Source organism: Martes martes, assembly GCF_963455335.1.
Source record: "Martes martes genome assembly, chromosome: 4".
Lineage (NCBI taxonomy): Eukaryota > Metazoa > Chordata > Mammalia > Carnivora > Mustelidae > Martes > Martes martes.
Genome location: NC_137891.1, coordinates 41,029,897 through 41,047,916, shown reverse-complemented (window position 1 = coordinate 41,047,916; position 18,020 = coordinate 41,029,897). Strand labels below are relative to the sequence as shown.

Sequence of the window (18,020 nt, the reverse complement as noted above, 5' to 3'; positions counted from 1 at the left end):
TAAAAAGAAAAAAAAAAAAAAAGAACAGAAAATTCATGAAGCTATGCGGCAGATATACCAGCAGGTTGCGAAAACTTTGCGTTCTTGGCAAAACACCTTTTCCTCTCATACTGAAAATGCAGCCTTTCTGTGGGTGTAGGATTGCAAAAGAAAGGCATACCTGTGGACTCTAATATGATTCGAGAGAAAGTGAAGCCATTATATGACAACTTAAAGCAAAAGCAAGGTGAAAGATCTCAAGCTGGAGAATTTAATGCCAGCCAAGGACGGTCTGATAATTTCAGAAAGAGGAGAGGTTTGGCTTAAAAAAGTTCAAAAACAAAAAAAAGTTCGAGATAAGAGGAGAAGCAGCTTCTGCTGGCCAAGAGGCAACAGATGAGATCCCAGATACCAATAAGAAAATCACTGAGGACCATGAAAAAATGCCCAGTATCACTAATCATCAAGGAAATGTAAATTAAAACCACAATGAGATATCACCTCACACCTGTGGGAATGCCTAGTGTCAAAAAGATGAGAAATAGGCAAGCCAAGCTCCCAACGCCCCGCTCTGCTCTGCTCGCTCGGCCCGCCCGCCCTCGCCCACCATGGCCACCATTCAGCAGCTGGTAGGAAGATGGCGCTTAGTGGAGAGCAAAGGCTTTGACGAATACATGAAGGAAGTAGGAGTGGGAATGGCTCTGCGAAAAGTGGGTGCAATGGCCAAACCAGATTGTATCATCTCTTCTGATGGCAAAAACCTCACCATAAAAACTGAGAGCACTTTGAAAACAACCCAGTTTTCATGTACCCTGGGAGAGAAATTTGAAGAAACTACAGCTGATGGCAGAAAAACTCAGACGGTCTGCAACTTCACAGACGGCGCATTGGTTCAACATCAGGAATGGGATGGGAAGGAAAGCACAATCACAAGAAAATTGGAAAATGGGAAATTAGTGGGGGAATGCGTCATGAACAATGTCACCTGTACTCGGGTCTATGAAAAAGTGGAGTAAAAATTCCATCATCATTTTGGATAGGAATTAGCTGTGAGGATGAACAAGCTCAGTTCAATGAGCAAATCTCCATACTGCTTTTTTTTTTTTTCCATTACTGTGTTCAGTTATCTTTATCACAAACATTTTACATGGAACTATTTCAAAGTGTTGATTTAATTAGGATCATCCCTTTGGTTAGTAAATAAATGTGTTTGTGCTAAAAAAAAAAAAAAGATGAGAAATAACATGTCGGTGAGATGTGGAGAAGGAGCCCTTGTGCACTGTTGGTGGGAATGCAGACTGGTGCAGCTGCCGTAGAAGACAGTATGGAGGGTCCTCAAAAGTTAAAAATAGAGCTACCCTATGATCCAATAATTCCACTACTGGGTATTTACCCAAAGAAAATGAAAATACTAACTCAGAAAGATACAGGCATCCTTATGTTTATTGCAGCATTATTTACAATAGCCAAGATAATGGAAGTAAGCTAAGTGTTTACTAGATAGATGAGTGGATAAGGAGTTGTGCCATATGTGTATGTATATATATATATATATATATACAGAGAGAGAGAGAGAAATATATATATATATTTCTATATAGAAATAGAAATAACTTGGTCATAAATAGAAAATAACTACAATATAATAGAAAATAATTTGGTCATAAAAAAGAATGAGATCTTGCCATTTTGACAACATAGGATGGATCTCGAGGGTATTATGCTAAGTGAAATAAGTCAGATAAAGACCAATGCTGTATAATTTCACTGATACATAGAATCTAAACAAAGATTAAAAAAAATCAGAAACGGATCCATAAATACAGAGAATAAACTGATGAGTGCCAGAGGGGAAGGGTGTGAGGGGATGGGCAAAATGGGTGAAGGGGAGTGGGAAATACAGGCTTTCGGTCATAGAATGAATACATCACGGGGATGAAAGGTACCGCATAGGAAATACAGCCAATAATGTAATAGCATTGTGTGGTGACAGATGGTAGCTGTACTGTGGTGATCTTAGCATAATGTATGAGTTGTTGAATTACTATGTTGTGCAATGAAACTAATGTAACATTGTGTGTCAACTATAATTCAATTTAAAAAAAACATTGAGGAGAAAAGATATCTACCTGAAAAAATTTTTTTCTTTCTTCTTTTTTTAAAAAAGTGAGTTCTACGCCCGATTTGGGGCTCAGACTCACGACCCCAAGATCAAAAGTGCCATGCCTCTCAGGCACCCCCATGGGAAAAAAAAAATGCCACAAAGGACATTTATTAGTAAAGAAGAGAAGTGAGCACCAGGATTTAAGGCAGGAAACAGTGGGCTAGCTTTACTGTTTTGTGCAAATGCAAATTTGGGTTTATGATCAGGCTGCCCTTACTTACGAAGTTGCTAACCAGGAGGACGCCTGGCTGGTTCAGTCAGTTAAGCTGCTGCCTTTGGCTCAGGTCATGATCCCAGGGTCCTGGGATTGAGTCCTGCATTGGGCTCCTGCTCAGCAGGGAGCCTGCTTCTCTCTCTGCCTGCCTCTCTGCCTACTTGTGTTTGCTCTCTCTCTCTCTCTGACAAATAAATAAATAAAGTCTTAAAAAAAAGGTTGCTAACCGTGGCACCTGGGTGGCTCAGTCATTAAGCGTCTGCCATCCGCCCAGGTTGTGATCTTGGGGTCCTGGGATTGAGTCCCACATCGGGCTCCCTGCTTGGCGAGAAGATTGCTTCTCCCTCTCCCACTCCCCCTGCTTGTGTTCCCTTTCTCATTGTCTCTCTTTCTGTCAAATAAATAAATAAAATCTTTAAAAAAAAAAAATAAGTTTGCTAAGCCCCCAGCCTTTGAAGGGAAGAGATAAACACCAGCTGTCAGGCTTTTGGTTGTACAATAAGAAAGCCTGGACAATGAGAAACACTTTTCTGGATTTGTTCCATCCATGCTTTGTCCCTGAAGTCAGGAGTACCTTTCCAGGAAGGGACTGCCTTTTATAATTTTTGATATTGGACAAATGCCCCTGGCCACCCAGAACCCCATGAGTTCAAAAGTGAAGGTGTCAAAGTAATCTACTCGTCCCCAAATATAATGTTTCTAATTCAGCCTGTAGATCAGGGATCATAAGGACCTTTAAAGCTCATTACACAGGGCGCTCTATGGAGAAGACTGTCAATACCGGGGAGGAGAACCCCAACAGAGAGAAAAACACGAAAGTTTGGAAGGGTTATACCACTGAAGATACCATTGTTACAGAAAAAGCCGTGGAACCCATCAAGCCTGAAACAATAAATTCCTGCTGGAGAAAACTGGGTCTAGATGTACATGATTTCCAGGTTTACAACAGAGCCAATCAAGGAAATCATGAAAGAGATCGTGGATATTATAAAAAAGGGGGAGGGGGTGGGGTGGGACAGGGTGAAGGGTTTCAAGATCTGGATCTCAGAGAAATTCAAGAGCTAAGAAACATCACACCAGAGGAATTAACAGAAGATGACCCCATGGAAGTGAGTGATTCCAAACCAGTGCCGGATGATGAGGAAAAAGACGTCGAAGGAACTGTGCCAGAAAACAAACTGGCATTAGGCAATCTGGCACAAGGGTTCTGGTTATTCAAGACTGCTTCTGACTTCCATTATGACATGGACGCTTCTACGACATGGGCATCGAAACTAAAGCAAATGGTGGAAGAAGGATTGGTACCCTCTAGAAATATTTTTAGAGAAATAAGAAGCAAGAAAGTCAAATAGAAATTATGACGTATTTCCATAAAGTTCCACCAAGTGTGCCTGCCTGTCCTGCCTTGTCTTCCACCTCCCCCACCTCTTGCGTCTCCGCCACCCCTGGGAGAGCAAGACCAACCCCTCTTCCTCCTCCGCCTCCGTGACGAGGGGAGGATGGAGACCGTCAATGACCCACTTCCACTTAATGAATAGTAAGTAATCCTCATGCTGTACGGTTACAAAACTTCTCCGTTGTGTACGTGTGCGAGTATCTTCATGTGAAAACCTAACAACTGTGCAGCAAGAACTGTATGAGACATTTTGTGTCACCATCATCAGCACTGCCTAAGTATTCATCGCACAGACGTCTGCAAGACTCATATGGAAGTAGATAGCCTATCCTTATGGGCATAAAGCGAGTGATTTTCTTTCTTTCTTTCTTTTAGAGAGAGAGCAAGAGAGTGCACATGAGTTGGGGCTGGGGCAGGGAGGGACAGAGGGAGAGGGAAAGAGAGAATCCCAAGGATACTCTATGCCCAGCATGGAGCCTGATGCAGGGCTCAATCTCACAATCCCATGATCACGACCTGAACCAAAATCTAGAGTCGGATGCTTAATAGACTGAGCCACCCAGGTGCTCAAAGTGAGTGATATTTAACATAAAATTCATAATGTGTTACTTATCTTACTGTTTTATAATCATGCTTTCAAAGAATTACATTACCATATAGTATTGCGTCTCTCATAATTGGAGAAACTACACATCAGTCTATCATCATAGGCAAGTGGTTTTTAAAAATGTAACCGTGTTTCTAATACTGTATTATAAATATGACTGTAATATGGTAGGCCATAAAAATTTTATAACCATTCATTAGTGATCAGGCTAGGCTGCTGTGAAGGAATCCTATTGATTATAGTAGGTAACCATAAAGTAATCATATTGTAGCTTCTTTACTGTCAACACATGAATTGTTATATTTGTAAATGAGAATTTATTTTCCACATTATCTTTTCATTTTTTTTATCTTTTCATTTTTGATGTCTAGTGTGAATAACACATATAACGGCTACAGTGTTTGTATCTTGTAAAGACAATATTGATATAGCTAATGACAGACAGATGATTCATCTTGCAATCAGGTGATGTAAACTTACTGTATCCATAAAAACAGTACAGTACTTTAGAAGGACATTCTCTTCCTTATGCTTTTCTTAATCATTCGCTTTTCTCCAGCTTACTTTGTTGTAAGAATACAGTATATAATACTTACACACTTGATCTTAGCCAAAAGGCCAAGAACACATACACAAAGTGTTTGTTGTTGACTTTATGTCTTCTGGTCTATCAGTAAAATTTGTGGGGAGTCAAATTTATCATGGATGTTCCAACGTATGGGGGTCAGCACCCCATCTTCTATGTTGTTCAAGGGTCAACTGTATATTAATTTACACCTACCAGTCAAGAGTCTACAACTTCCTTTGTTTGGGATTAAGATAATCTGGCATCTTAGCAACTGGCCAAGTGAAGACCGCTTTTAATATTTTGTCATTGATTCTTTCTGCTTTTAACACCCTAAAAGCTACCACGAAATATTCTAAGTCACAAAAGCTATTTCTAAACTACCAGATATAAAATGTCATACGATCACGATAAACTTGATGTTACCATTGACACTTCTCTATTATGGGATATAAATTTTAGGAAATCATTAACAATTTTATAAGTCATTTATGTTTAAACACCAGACTTGCTTTTCACTCTTTTGTTCAGGCAAGGAAAGCAACAGGGAAAAACCTGACTTTCATTAAAACAGGTTTTAGCTTCTATACTGACAGACTTAGATAAAATCACCCTGAGAAATGCTTTTAAAAGACAGAAGCTTATAAAATTAGAAGTCATTATGCTCCCAAATATGCTTTATTTTACCGAGTTAAAAGGAAACTGGTTTCAAAAAAAGCCAGGTATTCAAAAATGTAATCTCTTTTACCCTCATTGTCCTTGCTCTAGCAGTTTGCTCTGCCTTTTCTATTTCCTGACACATTACTCTGTATAATTGTTTTCATTTAATTGGCAACATTCCCTTTGTGCATGTGAATACCAATGTTTCTGTTTACATATTTCATTTTTCTGAAATACACCATGATGCATCATACTGGCTCAAACACAGATGTAGAATTGTTTATAATCGTGGCCACTTATTTTTCCTATTGCAGAAATATGTTTTCAAGTAATTTCTGGAGAACTGTGTGCTCCAAACCTACATTAAGGTTTTTCACGAAAACTCCCTCAAAACTGAATAAATTTCATCCATGAATTCCTCATCCAAATTGAGGTCTGAAGTCTTTTCCCTCAAGCTTACTCTCTGTCAGGTCAGGGTCATACCACTGTTGATTTGTGATCTACTTAGAAGTTAAACTAAAACTCTGAAAATAAGTGTATGCCTTTTTTTTTTTTTTTTTTTTTTTTTTTACTCTTTGAACTCATTTATTAACAGGTGCTAACATACAAGTTTCTTTCTTTCTTTTTTTTTTTTTTATTATGCCTGCACTTTTTAATCATCGTCCTGAAATAAGAACAACTGGAAACCACCTGGCTTATCTTGGGAAAGCTAGCACTTGGGTGCTGTGACAGATGTCCACTGACTAAGTGTAAAGCAGTGGGTTTCAAATCCCCTGGGGTCTTAGCAGGGGTGCAGTTAGGACAAATGAGGGCTGGGCCTGGTTCCTGGTTCTCCAACTCTCCCTTCTCCAGCCTCCCCTTCTGCGTGCTCTAGGGCTCACACCTCTAGTTTTAGCTGATTTGTATATGTTACCATTGCGTTTGTTTCGCTTGCTTGCTTTCTCTTTTTTCTGTCACCTCCTGCCTTTCTTTTTTTAGGAGGTATGGAATGTGCAGCCCTTCCTTTCTGCATGATTCTGTCCCAATGCCATTAGGTGTGCCGGAGAAAGGCAGGGGGCTGTGCAGAGGAGCAGCTGGTATAGGGTGTCGGAGACTAGAGGAGAGTGTGCAGAGCGGGTGTGAAGGTTGGGGGAGGATAGATAGCCTGGTGCGAGGAGTTAGAGCAAGATGTCTATGTGGGGGGAGCAGCTTGGCATGCTGGTTGGACCTTGAACAGGGTGAGGAGAGAGGGTAGCCTTCCATGGGGGTAGCTTGGTGCACAGTTCTATATCTCAAGAATGATGAAAAGGGCAGTCACGTGGGGGGAAGGCTAGAGGCCTGGTGTCAAACTCAAGCAGGATGAGGAGGGAGCTCAGGCATGTGAATGAGGGGAGTCAGAGACCAAGCAGGGTAAAAATGTCTGTGTAGGTGGCTCAGAGCTAGGTAGGGTGAGGAGAGTGTCTCACAGAGAGGGGATGTCTATTGGTGAGGACTGGAACCCAAGTGTGGAGGGTATCGATAGGTGAGGTCCAGAATGAGGTTTCAGAGAACGAAGAGGGTGAAGATGTTCACAGGGGGTGTGGGTGGGGTTGGCCCAGCATGGGGTGTTGGAGTCTAAGTGAGATAAGGGGAGCACCCATGATGGGAACAGCCTGGTATAAAGCATCAGAACCCAACTGGGGTTAGAGGTATCCATGTGAGAGAGAGGTAAGTGGTGATGAGAGACAGGTTACAAACAGGGAGACTGATCAAATAATTTAAATATACTAAGTGAATATGACCCAGTCTTTCACCATCAGGGAAAAGAGAAACCCTGTAGTGTTGTTACAGTCAGAAACACCAGTATGAAGTCATGGATTTCAATGCAGAGACAGATAGTAATCTAGATCTAAATGTGTGTATGTCTACCTGTACATACGCATGCTCCCCAGATTTGTTTCCTAAAAGAGCTTGAGAGTGGTACTCCCTCCAAAGCAACAAGCACACTGAGTGCCCAGAACTCGATTTTTTTTTTTTTAAGATTTTTTTTTAATTTGACAGAGAGAGGGATCACAAGCAGGCAGAGAGGGGGAAGCAGGGTCCTCACTAAGCAGAGAGCCTCATGCAGGGCTCAATCCCAGGACCCTGAGATCACGACCTGAGCCAAAGGCAGAGGCTTAACCCACTGAGCCACCCCGGTGCTCCCAGAACTTGACTTTTAAGTACTCTCCACTATAACATAAGAGCTCCTAGGGAAATGGCCAACTCTTGGGTTGGGGCGGGGAAAATTCAGGATGAGTCAAGAACATCCTACTGTAGCAAAATGTAAAGGACTCGAATAATGATTTGTCAATAGGCCACAGAAACCAGCTTGGCACTGGCCAAATTAGGGACAATATGAGCTTCAAAATAAACTATGATAATAAAGGGTAGTAAAGTATGGTCCCTGGGCCGGCAGCAACAGCAACACTGGAAACTTCTCAGAAATGCACATTTTTGGGGTCTCCATCCAGACCCACAGAAACTCTGGAGATGGGGCCTAGCAGCTTGTGTTTTAATAAGCCCTCCAAGGCATTCTCATACACTCAAGTTTGAAAACCACTGAACTAGGAAACCATGAGTCCATTAAAGAAATGAATAAAATGAAGATTTGTTGAGGAATGTAACTTCTCCATGGTCTCCAAAGTACTTCACAAAACACTTATTATAAAAAGAGTAACCCTACAATGCAAAAGTCTAGGCTACACCACTTAATGAGTTGATCTAAGTGGACATAATGGAATGGGACAAAATGGAAGTGAACACTGCCAGATATGACAAGAAACGTAACTTCAGTGATATTCCTGCTACACAGAGGCGTAACTTAATAATGAGGAAATGTCAGACAAACCCCTGTTGGGGGTCATTCTACAAAATCACTGGTGCAGCATATTTAAAAAATAACAAGGTCTACAAATGTAGTGATCCAAAGGGGCACAAGCACCCGAATGTTCATAGCAGCAATGTCCACAACAGCCAAACTATGGAAAGAACCTAGATGTCCATCAACAGATGAATGGATAAAGCAGATGTGGTATATATATACAATGGAATACTATGCAGCCATCAACCCCCCCCGAAATCTTGCCATTTGCAAGACGTGGATGGAACTAGAGGGTATTATGCTAAGTGAAATAAGTCAATCAGAGAAAGACAATTATATGATCTCTCTGATATGAGGTATTTGAGAGGTAGGGAGGGGATTCGTGGGGGGAAGGGAGGGAAAAAATGAAACAAGATGGTACTGGGGAGGGAGACAAACCATAAGAGACTCTTAATCTCAGGAAACAAACTGAGGGTTGCTTGGGGGTAGGGGGATAAGTAATAGGGTGGCTAGGTTATGGACACTGGGGAGGGTATGTTCTATGGTAAGTGCTGTGAAATGTGTAAGCCTGGTGATTCACAGACCTGTATCCCTGAAGCAAATAATACATCATATGTTAATAAAATTTAAATAATAATTATATTAAATTAAATTTAAAAACTATTAAAAATGATCAAAAGACTTGAACATCTATTTTTGAGTGAATGGCCAATAAACAACATTAAAAGACAAAAAAAAATCAAGGTCATGAAAATCATGAGTTGGAACAGCAACTCATTCTTTTCAACAGTACTAGACACATTAAAAGTGCTCAATAAATGTTTATAAAAGTAAAAACTTTGCCTTAAGAAGCTCTGGAATTTTGGTTTCCTCAAGTCATTAAAACATTCCTATAAAATATATAAAAAATTGAAACTTTACAATTTCATCCTATTACTTTTGTAGTAGTTTATCTTGATAAAGTCAGAATAGCTTATCCTGAGGCATTCTTTCTCACACTCACTGGACTACAAAGTAAGATTATCTTGAGGCAGCTCCAAATAACAATAAACTATGTTGTCAGTATACAGAATAATGTGTTTTCTGTCGGCCTGCAGTACACCCATAAGTATAGTTTTACCCAACTGACTGGAAAGAAAAGGCTGATGTGAACACATTCCTTTTTCACTTGCCTGAAAATTTGCTAATGAATGGATCTAATTCACTAGGAAGTAGTTTCCAACTCTAATTTTTTTTTAAAAAAGATTTTGTTTATTTATTTGACAGAGAGAGACAGATCACAAGTAGAGAGGCAGGCAGAGAGAGAAGGGGAAGCAGGCTCCCTGCCAAGCAGAGAGCCCGATTCGGGGCTCGATCCCAGGACCCTGAGATCATGACCTGAGCCGAAGGCAGAGGCTTAACCCACTGAGCCACCCAGGCGCCCCCCAACTCTAATTTTGGAGGTAATATTAAAACTATTTTCTGTGTATCAATAACCAAGAGTTCTCATCAGATTCAGAGTTGGAAGATGACAGGAGTAAATCTTCATGATCTTGAGTTAGGCAATGACACCAAGCACAACTGACGAAAGAAAAAAAATCGACAAATTGGACTTCATTGAAGTTAAACTTTTGTGCTTCAAATAATACCATCAAGAAAGTGAGAAGACAGTTCACAGACTCGGAGAAAACATTTGCAAATCCTGCATCGGTTAGGGTCTTGTACTCAGATTACACAAATAACACTCCTACAACTCAATGAAAAAAACAACCTAGAGCAAAGGATCGTAATTAACACTTCTCCTAAGAAGATATGCAAATGCCCAATCATCCCACAAAAAGATCCTTAACATCATTAGCCATTAGGAAAATGCAAATGAAAAGCAGAGATACTTGTCACATGGTATAATCAGAGACAGTAGGTGTTGTGGAAGATGGGGAGAAATCAGAACCCTCCTATATTGCTGATAGGAAAGTAAAATGGTGTGGACTTGGGAAAAGTTTGGCAATTCCTCAAAAGGTTTAACAACAGAGGAACAACATAACCCAGCAGCTCCACTTTGAGGTATATGCCCAAAATGAAAGAAAACATGTCTACACAAAAGCTTGAACATAAATGTTCACAGCAACATTACTCATAATAGCCCCAAAGTGGAAACAGGCCAAATGTCAACTGATGAATAAAGTATTAGAATATTTGGCAATAAAAAGAAGTACTCTTGCTTGATACTACACAAATGATACTTAACATACTAAGTGAAAGAAACCAGTCACCGAAGACCACATTATACACGATTTCATTTGTGAAGTGTCCAGATAAGGCACATCCATAGAGATAGAAAGTGGGTTAGTGGCTGCTTAGGGCTAGGGGAATTGGGGAATGAAAGGAGAGAGCCTGCTGACAGTCCATTTCTTTTTGTAGTGATGAAAATGTTCTGGAAATAGTGGCATGGTTTTAGCGAATATACCAAAAACCATTGAATTTTATACCTTGAATTGAATTGTGTGGTATGTGAACTATATCTCAAAGCTGCTAAAAATAAATAGTAAAGCATGTATTTCCTCTAAAGATTAAGATGACAGCAGTATGCAAATTCAGAGTCTGAGTAAAGTGGTACTTACTGTTTTTTTCTCTTGATACTCTAGTTGATAATACCATCAAAGCTTTACTGTAGTCGTTTTAACTGGTATGAATAAAAAATAACAGTCTGGATGAAGACAATGTTAACAATGTTATCAACCAACTTCCTCTACTTTTCATTTCTTGGTAAAACGATAGGGTTCTCATCCCAAGCAATGGCACCAGCGGCGTCTGTGCTTGCCCATACACTGGCAGTGGAGGCAGAGAGAAATACTGTTGGTTTTATGGCTTAAAAGTCTGCTTTCTAGTGGCAAAATTTCCTAGGAGAATGCTGTTGTAAAATAATATTTCTATTAGTGTAGATGCCAAGTACAAAGTAATTCTTTTTAAAGATTTATTTATTTTAGAGCAAGTGAGCAAGGTGGGGTAGGGACAGAGGGAGAAAATCTTCAAGCAGACTCCCTGAAACTAAGAGTTGGATGCTTAACCAACTGGGCTACCCAGGAGCCCTGAGTACAAAGTAACTTTTAAGAAATTTATTTTGATATTTAAGAGAATGCCATTGATAATAACCTTTACAGAAATGTACCTTAAAAATTTTAGATCACCCAACACCAAATCTATGGAGCCTGACATTATAGTTAATAAATGTTGATCTCAAATAACTTAGTTTTTTAAAAAAGCATTACAATTACTATCAATAAATATAATTTTAATCCTAGACTTCACTATGAAATTTTATCTTGTAAAATGTATAGCAGTCTAATACATGTGAATATGTACATAATTGCTACTATACTCTTCAAAGCTACAACCTGTATTTGAGAACAAAATTGGTGTATCTGAGAGAAAAGAGTGTGGCTAAAGTCCTGGGACCTTTCAAGAATTACTAAGTATACAACTGAATGCTACCCATTTGTAAAAGTTTCAGCATAAAGGTAATAAAGATATATAAACAAATGACTTTATATTAACTATGGACATTTGAAATTCCTGTATTAAGGTGTATTCAACTTAATATTTTCTCTTGGTATCTACAGAATTTTGCTTCCTTCATATTAATAGTTACCAATTTGGTTAATGTACTGCAGGTCCGGTATAGTCCAAGTAAATTTCATTCAAGAGGAATGGCATGAAAAATAGGCACCAAAATCATTTCAGGTTTACATATAACTAAGATTTAGAAAAGCTTTAAAAATTACAGAATTCTGAAAGAAAACACATCTTGGATTCTATCTGCATGTAAATTCCATGAAGAGGAAGGACATTTTGTTTACTCCTCTGCCCCTTAGTGCTTAGAACAATGCCTCACATGTAAAAGGCACCTCACAGCTACTGAAAGAAGCAACATATGCATTATACCTCCATTACCTTAAAAAGGGGGGAAAAATCTTCAAGTCACAATATGCACAGTTAAGTTGTAAAATATTTTTTATTGTAAAAACAAAGTCAACAGAAGTTGACAATGCAAATGTCATCCCAGAACATTTCCCCTTGGTTCCTGAATTTGCTAGGTTCTGATGGACCAGCATGTCTCCATTAGCACTTCTCAGGTTTCATGGTCATTTTGAGATATGTTGTTTAATTTTATGTATATATTGCTTAGAAACAAATGTCCATCTGATATTAAACAAAAACTGCTGTGTCTTTGTTTCACATTTCCTACAGGGAGATCTACAGATCTCAGATACCTTCACAATTTAACGGTAAAGTTAGTGCCTTAACCAAACCCCAAAATTCTCCACCACATTATTAATTCAAACTCATGACATCTGCAACATAGCCAGATTTAAATGTTTAAAACAAAAAGTTTGGAATTTAAAACAAACATTAGGCTGATTTTTTCATATCTGAAAGACTGTAGTTATTTGCAGCATACAAATGGAGAGAATAGTGCAAAATGCATCAAGTTTTATATGATAAATATACTTTCAACCTAAATGGCTGCCTCAAAAGCAAAGAGTGAAAAATTACCAATTCTCAAAAGCAATCCAGACTGACTCAATAAAGTTCACAATTTAGAAGGATCAATTGCTACTCTATTTCTATAGTTTGCAAAAGGATTTCAGAAACAGATTAAACACACAATTGTTTTACAAAAATAGAAATATTGTTTGGGACTTTACAAAACTTTATAAAATATAACACTATATTTGCAAATTCAAGATAATTTCACACTGAAATAAACAATACTTCCACCGATATAAAATCTAGTCAAACTTAACTGGTCTGTCTTGACCATTCTTGCACATTATTTCTTCGAAGTCTTCAGCCTAAGTAGACCTGTGCTCTATCATGGGATTTTTTTTAAGAGATTGTTTAATTTCAAAGGTGTTATAAGATTTTTCATTCTAGAAATAATATTAAAGCAGATGAACTCATAACTACAAATGCTTTACTAAAAGTAGAAACTAATGCAATGTGACAATTCTGTATTTGATAAATTTCAAACCAAATTTTTAAAAATGAAAACCTACCTACTGATTTAAAATATATGTCTAACAGTTATAATTTGGTACCTATAAAACGTAAAAATATAATCACAACTATTTTATGGAAAAATATTTATTCTTATAGAATGAAGAAACTCTAAATTTAGTTACTTGTAGCTGGCAGATGAAAATTTTATCATTTTATCACCTCAAAGAGCACCAGTGTATTTTCAAGACAAACTAAAAGAAGGTAGGGGCTTATTTCACGTAACAGTGCTATTATAATAAGGCACCACTTGGTATATGAAATAGCCAAACGAAGTATTGTCAAATCACGCTTTTTGTTACTGGTGTCTTAACCATTAGATAGGATGGTTAGGAAAAAGCTAATAATATTAGCTAACCATATTATTCTCCTTTTCCCATCATTTTTTGCTTTTAGTTTTTCCATATAACAGAACACATAGTAAACAACAATGTAGTACATGATCTGTTAAATATCTTTTCCCAACCTTCCAACAGAACAATCTAAAATTAAACAAGCGTAAGAAACCAAAAATTTATCTGATATACTTTGCAATAATCTATCCCTGTAGAAGAGTGGGGAATTGGGTGGGGATGGGGTGAGAACACAATGACAGGACCTATTTTCTATAGGATATATTGAGGCACATAGGTTAAAAGTTTCTCAGGCAAATTCACGGCTAGAGCAAAACTGAGAGAAAGCTCAGAATTTTATATTTCCCCCAGAGCTGATTTCTCAGGTAGTCACACCCAATTAAATATTTCAAAATATGTCCTTAGTCACTGCTATCATCATCATCATCATCATCAGATACATCATTTAAAGGAGACTTCAATGACTGACTGTAAGAGTCCGATCTAGTAGGCTGGCACGTGGCCATGTCCCCAGTAGAAAGCAGGTCATAGCAGAAGTCACAAATCCGCACAGGCTTCGAGGACTGGCTTGGAAGAAGAAATCTCTTTTCAGAGCAGGGCCCACAGACAACAAAACCACATTTTCGGCAATGGTGACGACGATTAACAGGTGTGAATTTTGCTTTCTGGCAACGCATACATACAGTGGCCTCAGAGTCAGGAACCCAGACAGCAGCATGTTCATTACTGGGTGTCTTCCCACTTTTGGAGAGTAAATCAGTAACACATTTATTTATGTGATTCATCCATTCTGATTTCTCAGTGGCAGTGGCAGCATAAACTGCAAATGATTTAGTTGGTGTCTTGATAAGCCATCCATTCCTCAAGTCTCCCTCATCTTTGATGGAATCAATAGTGACATTTTCCAGGGGAATAATATGTTGTTTGTTATATTTTTTCTTCTGGATGACAATATTGCCATATACAAGAATATCATTAAATAAGAAAAACTGCCTTGCTTTGGGTTTCTTTCTGCACAACTTAGTCAATACTCCTTCTCCAATAAGAACCCTTCCAGGTATAGTTAAGGGTTGACCAGCTGCTCCAAAACAGTTTTCTACTATATTTATACGTCTAGTATTTGCTTCACTGTTTGCCAAGCGATCCACCATCTTTTGCTTGTAGCCTTTAAAAAAAAAAAAAAAGAGGAATTAGCACACAGAATGAGAAAGTCGTATGTTTGCATATCTAAAAATTATATAACCTAAACTACATAACTTAAATTTACTCTAATAAATCCTTACTTTTACTCAAAGGCAAAATGCTCTAAAACTGTTTCCCTCCAAGATAATCACCAAGCATATCAAAAGGGTTAGCATCTACCTTTTATAATCATCAAAAACACTTATTAACCATCTTCACATTGCACTATACTTGTTAAGTAGGTATTTATAAAAGTGTAAACTTCTTACAGGCAATAAAGGAATAAACAACTGGACAATAAATATAAGTCATCTCTGCAAAATAATAATCTCAGTTCCATGAAATTTAATCTCAGAAGGACTCTAAAAAAGAGGGCGAAATTCTGTAAAAACCGGAAGAAATTAATGATTTTTCTGGTAAGCTAGTCCCATTGAGCTAAAGCCTTAATCCTCTCCCCTGGATTACCAGAACTATTTCAGAACATGTCTCCTTGCTTTTGTCTCAAATGCAAATCTCGACATGTCATTATTCAAAAGAACTCCCCTTGATCAACAAAATGCAGAATTTTTAACATGGTATACAAGGCTGTTTATTATCTGGTTCTTTTTTTGTTTGTTTTTAAAGATTTTATTTATTTATTTGACAGAGAGAGAGAGAGACAGAATGAGAGAGGGAGAGCGAGCGAGACAGAGCCAAACACACAAGCAGGGGGGATAGCAGAGGGAGAAGAAGCGGCTCCCAGGTGAGCAGACAGCCAGATGCGGAACTGATTGTAGGACACTGGGATCATGACTTGAGCTGAAGGCAACGCTTAACCTACGGAACCACCCAGGCTTGCTTACCAAACTTCCCAGACTTGTCATTAGTCACTCTCCAGCTCGAACTTTATGTTCTAAGAAAACTCCACTACTTATAGTCCACTTCATCCATGCACACCTTCTCTCATGCTGTTGTACCCTTTACTACTTGAACTTCAGGATTCAGTTTAGCTTATCATATTGAAGCCAGAAGTCTCCCTTAAACTCTTTTAGACCAAATACCTTCCTCTGTGCTCTTTACATTCCATGTACCTTCTGGCTTCATTCTTACCAAAGGATTGAAATCTGTCTTCTTTAAAGGCTGCAATGGAACCTAAAAGAGACCATCTGATACCTATCTTTGGAACTGACACCCTCCGGCACAGCAAAGGTGATAAAAAATGCTGGACAAGAACATTCTGGCACTGTGCAAAAAGCTTGTATTAATCTACTTTTCACTTGATCTTAGACAAAAGGTGGAGAAGTGATCGTATTAATCTACTCTTAAATGATCACAGATTTAATCTCTAGATCCAATAGTGACTTCACTCAAGTCCATGAGGTGTGACCTATTTCAAATCTACTAACCTAATGCTACCACAACCAAGTCATATTAAAGAGAAGAGGAACATTTAAAGTCTAACAGCTGTATCTAAATTCCAGTATTCAGCTCATAAAGTAATGATACTGTACCCCTTCTTGGCTGCCATTATAAAGGTTCTGATTATTCCTCTAATCTTGGGTCCTCATAAAGCCCTCTTGCTCTCCACAAGAATAGGCTCTGTCCTGAAAGTTGTTCCCAAGAAATTATATGATAATGCATGATTCCAAACTGTGATGACTTCCTTTTCCAATAATAGCAAATATCCCAGCCAATTAAAGGTTTACTGTCCTATGCACAGTGCATCACAGAAGAGGAAATAAAAATAGCTCATAAACACGAAAAGAGACATTGAGCCTCTTTCCATGTTTATGCATAATTAAAGAAATGATAATACAACATTAGGGTAATTTTTTCACTTATCAGGTTAACAACAATTTAAAAAATTTCCTAAGGTGCAGTACTTCTGATGATATAGGGCAATAGTCACCCTCACACATTATAGAAAATATGTGTATTCACTGATCTAGGGATTTTATCAAAAGAAATTCCAGTTGAATGCATAAAGATAAGTGCAAGGATATCCAACACAGCACTGGTTCATAACATACACACAAAACTGGAAAAGCTCCAAATGTCCACCAATTGTGGACATTCAACTGGTTGAGCAATTTACGATACACCTATAACAATATGCTAGACATCTGTCAATAAAGAGACAGATCTAAACACAGTGATATGGGAAAATGTTCAAGATATTTAGGTGGGGAAAGAGCTGAACACCATAATCTCATTTGTTTCACATATATACTAATACACACACATACAAATATATATATATATATACACACACACACACATACACACACACACACACATACACACAAATCTAAGATGCTACAGATTTTAAGACACATCTTCATTTTACGTGCTACTGAAAATAAAAAATGCTGCCAATTATGTCATGGCATCCCCTGATTATATGACGTCCCAATTTCAGAGACATAAAATAGAGTAAAACATGTTCATCTTTAGACTCAATGAAATATGGTATAAACACATAATCACAGATACTTGTAAATATGTAAGCACACACACAGAAAATAAGAGAACTATATACCATAGTATCAACAATTGTTATTTATCTCTGAGAAGTACAATTATGGATTAATTTTTCATACTTTACACTATCTTTAAACACTCAACAAGTATTTATTCTGCTAGGCACAGATCTAAGTGGAAGAGAAAAAAATATACAATACAGGCAAGGTCCCTGCTCCTTAAGGCTTACATCCTAGTTGGTGAGAAGTGAAACAGAAAACAAAACTGAGAACCAGCTTACAAATCAATGTTATGATTAAAGTGGTTTTTAAAAAAAAAAACACAACAAATGGGAAACTATTCAGACTGGATAGTCAGGGAAGGCCTTTCTAAAGTGGTATTATTTCAGCCGATAAGAACGAGATAGCCATGAGGTATGGAGACAAAGAAGTACATCTCAAGCAAAAGGAGTAACTGTGAAGGTCCTAAGGCAGAAAGAGGTTTTAGAGAACTGAAAGTACTTATTTATTCCCATCTAAATCAATTGCAGATTCTATTGCTTTGTACATACAGTTATTAAGCAGCTCATACCGGATGCAAACA

General features: G+C 38.1%; 2 protein-coding genes across 2 annotated transcripts in view; one reads left to right on the top strand and one right to left on the bottom strand.

Moving 5' to 3' along the window:
* Window positions 1-567: 567 nt before the first annotated feature.
* Window positions 568-995, top strand: LOC308342211 (fatty acid-binding protein 5-like; the record flags this gene model as incomplete). The annotated part of the gene is made up of 1 exon (XM_080802510.1): window positions 568-995. Exon 1 carries the CDS (start codon window positions 588-590, stop codon window positions 993-995), a length of 408 nt encoding a protein of 135 aa, XP_080658636.1. The 5' UTR covers window positions 568-587.
* An 8,654-nt stretch (window positions 996-9,649) lies between these two features.
* The window catches only part of PLEKHF2 (pleckstrin homology and FYVE domain containing 2), a 34,394-nt gene continuing 26,023 nt past the window's right edge, over window positions 9,650-18,020 (bottom strand). Inside the window, exon 2 of the mRNA XM_080800169.1 lies at window positions 9,650-14,961. Within this exon, the coding sequence (XP_080656295.1) occupies window positions 14,198-14,947 (750 nt within the window). The 5' untranslated portion in view covers window positions 14,948-14,961 and the 3' untranslated portion in view covers window positions 9,650-14,197. The remainder of the gene's footprint in view (window positions 14,962-18,020) is intronic.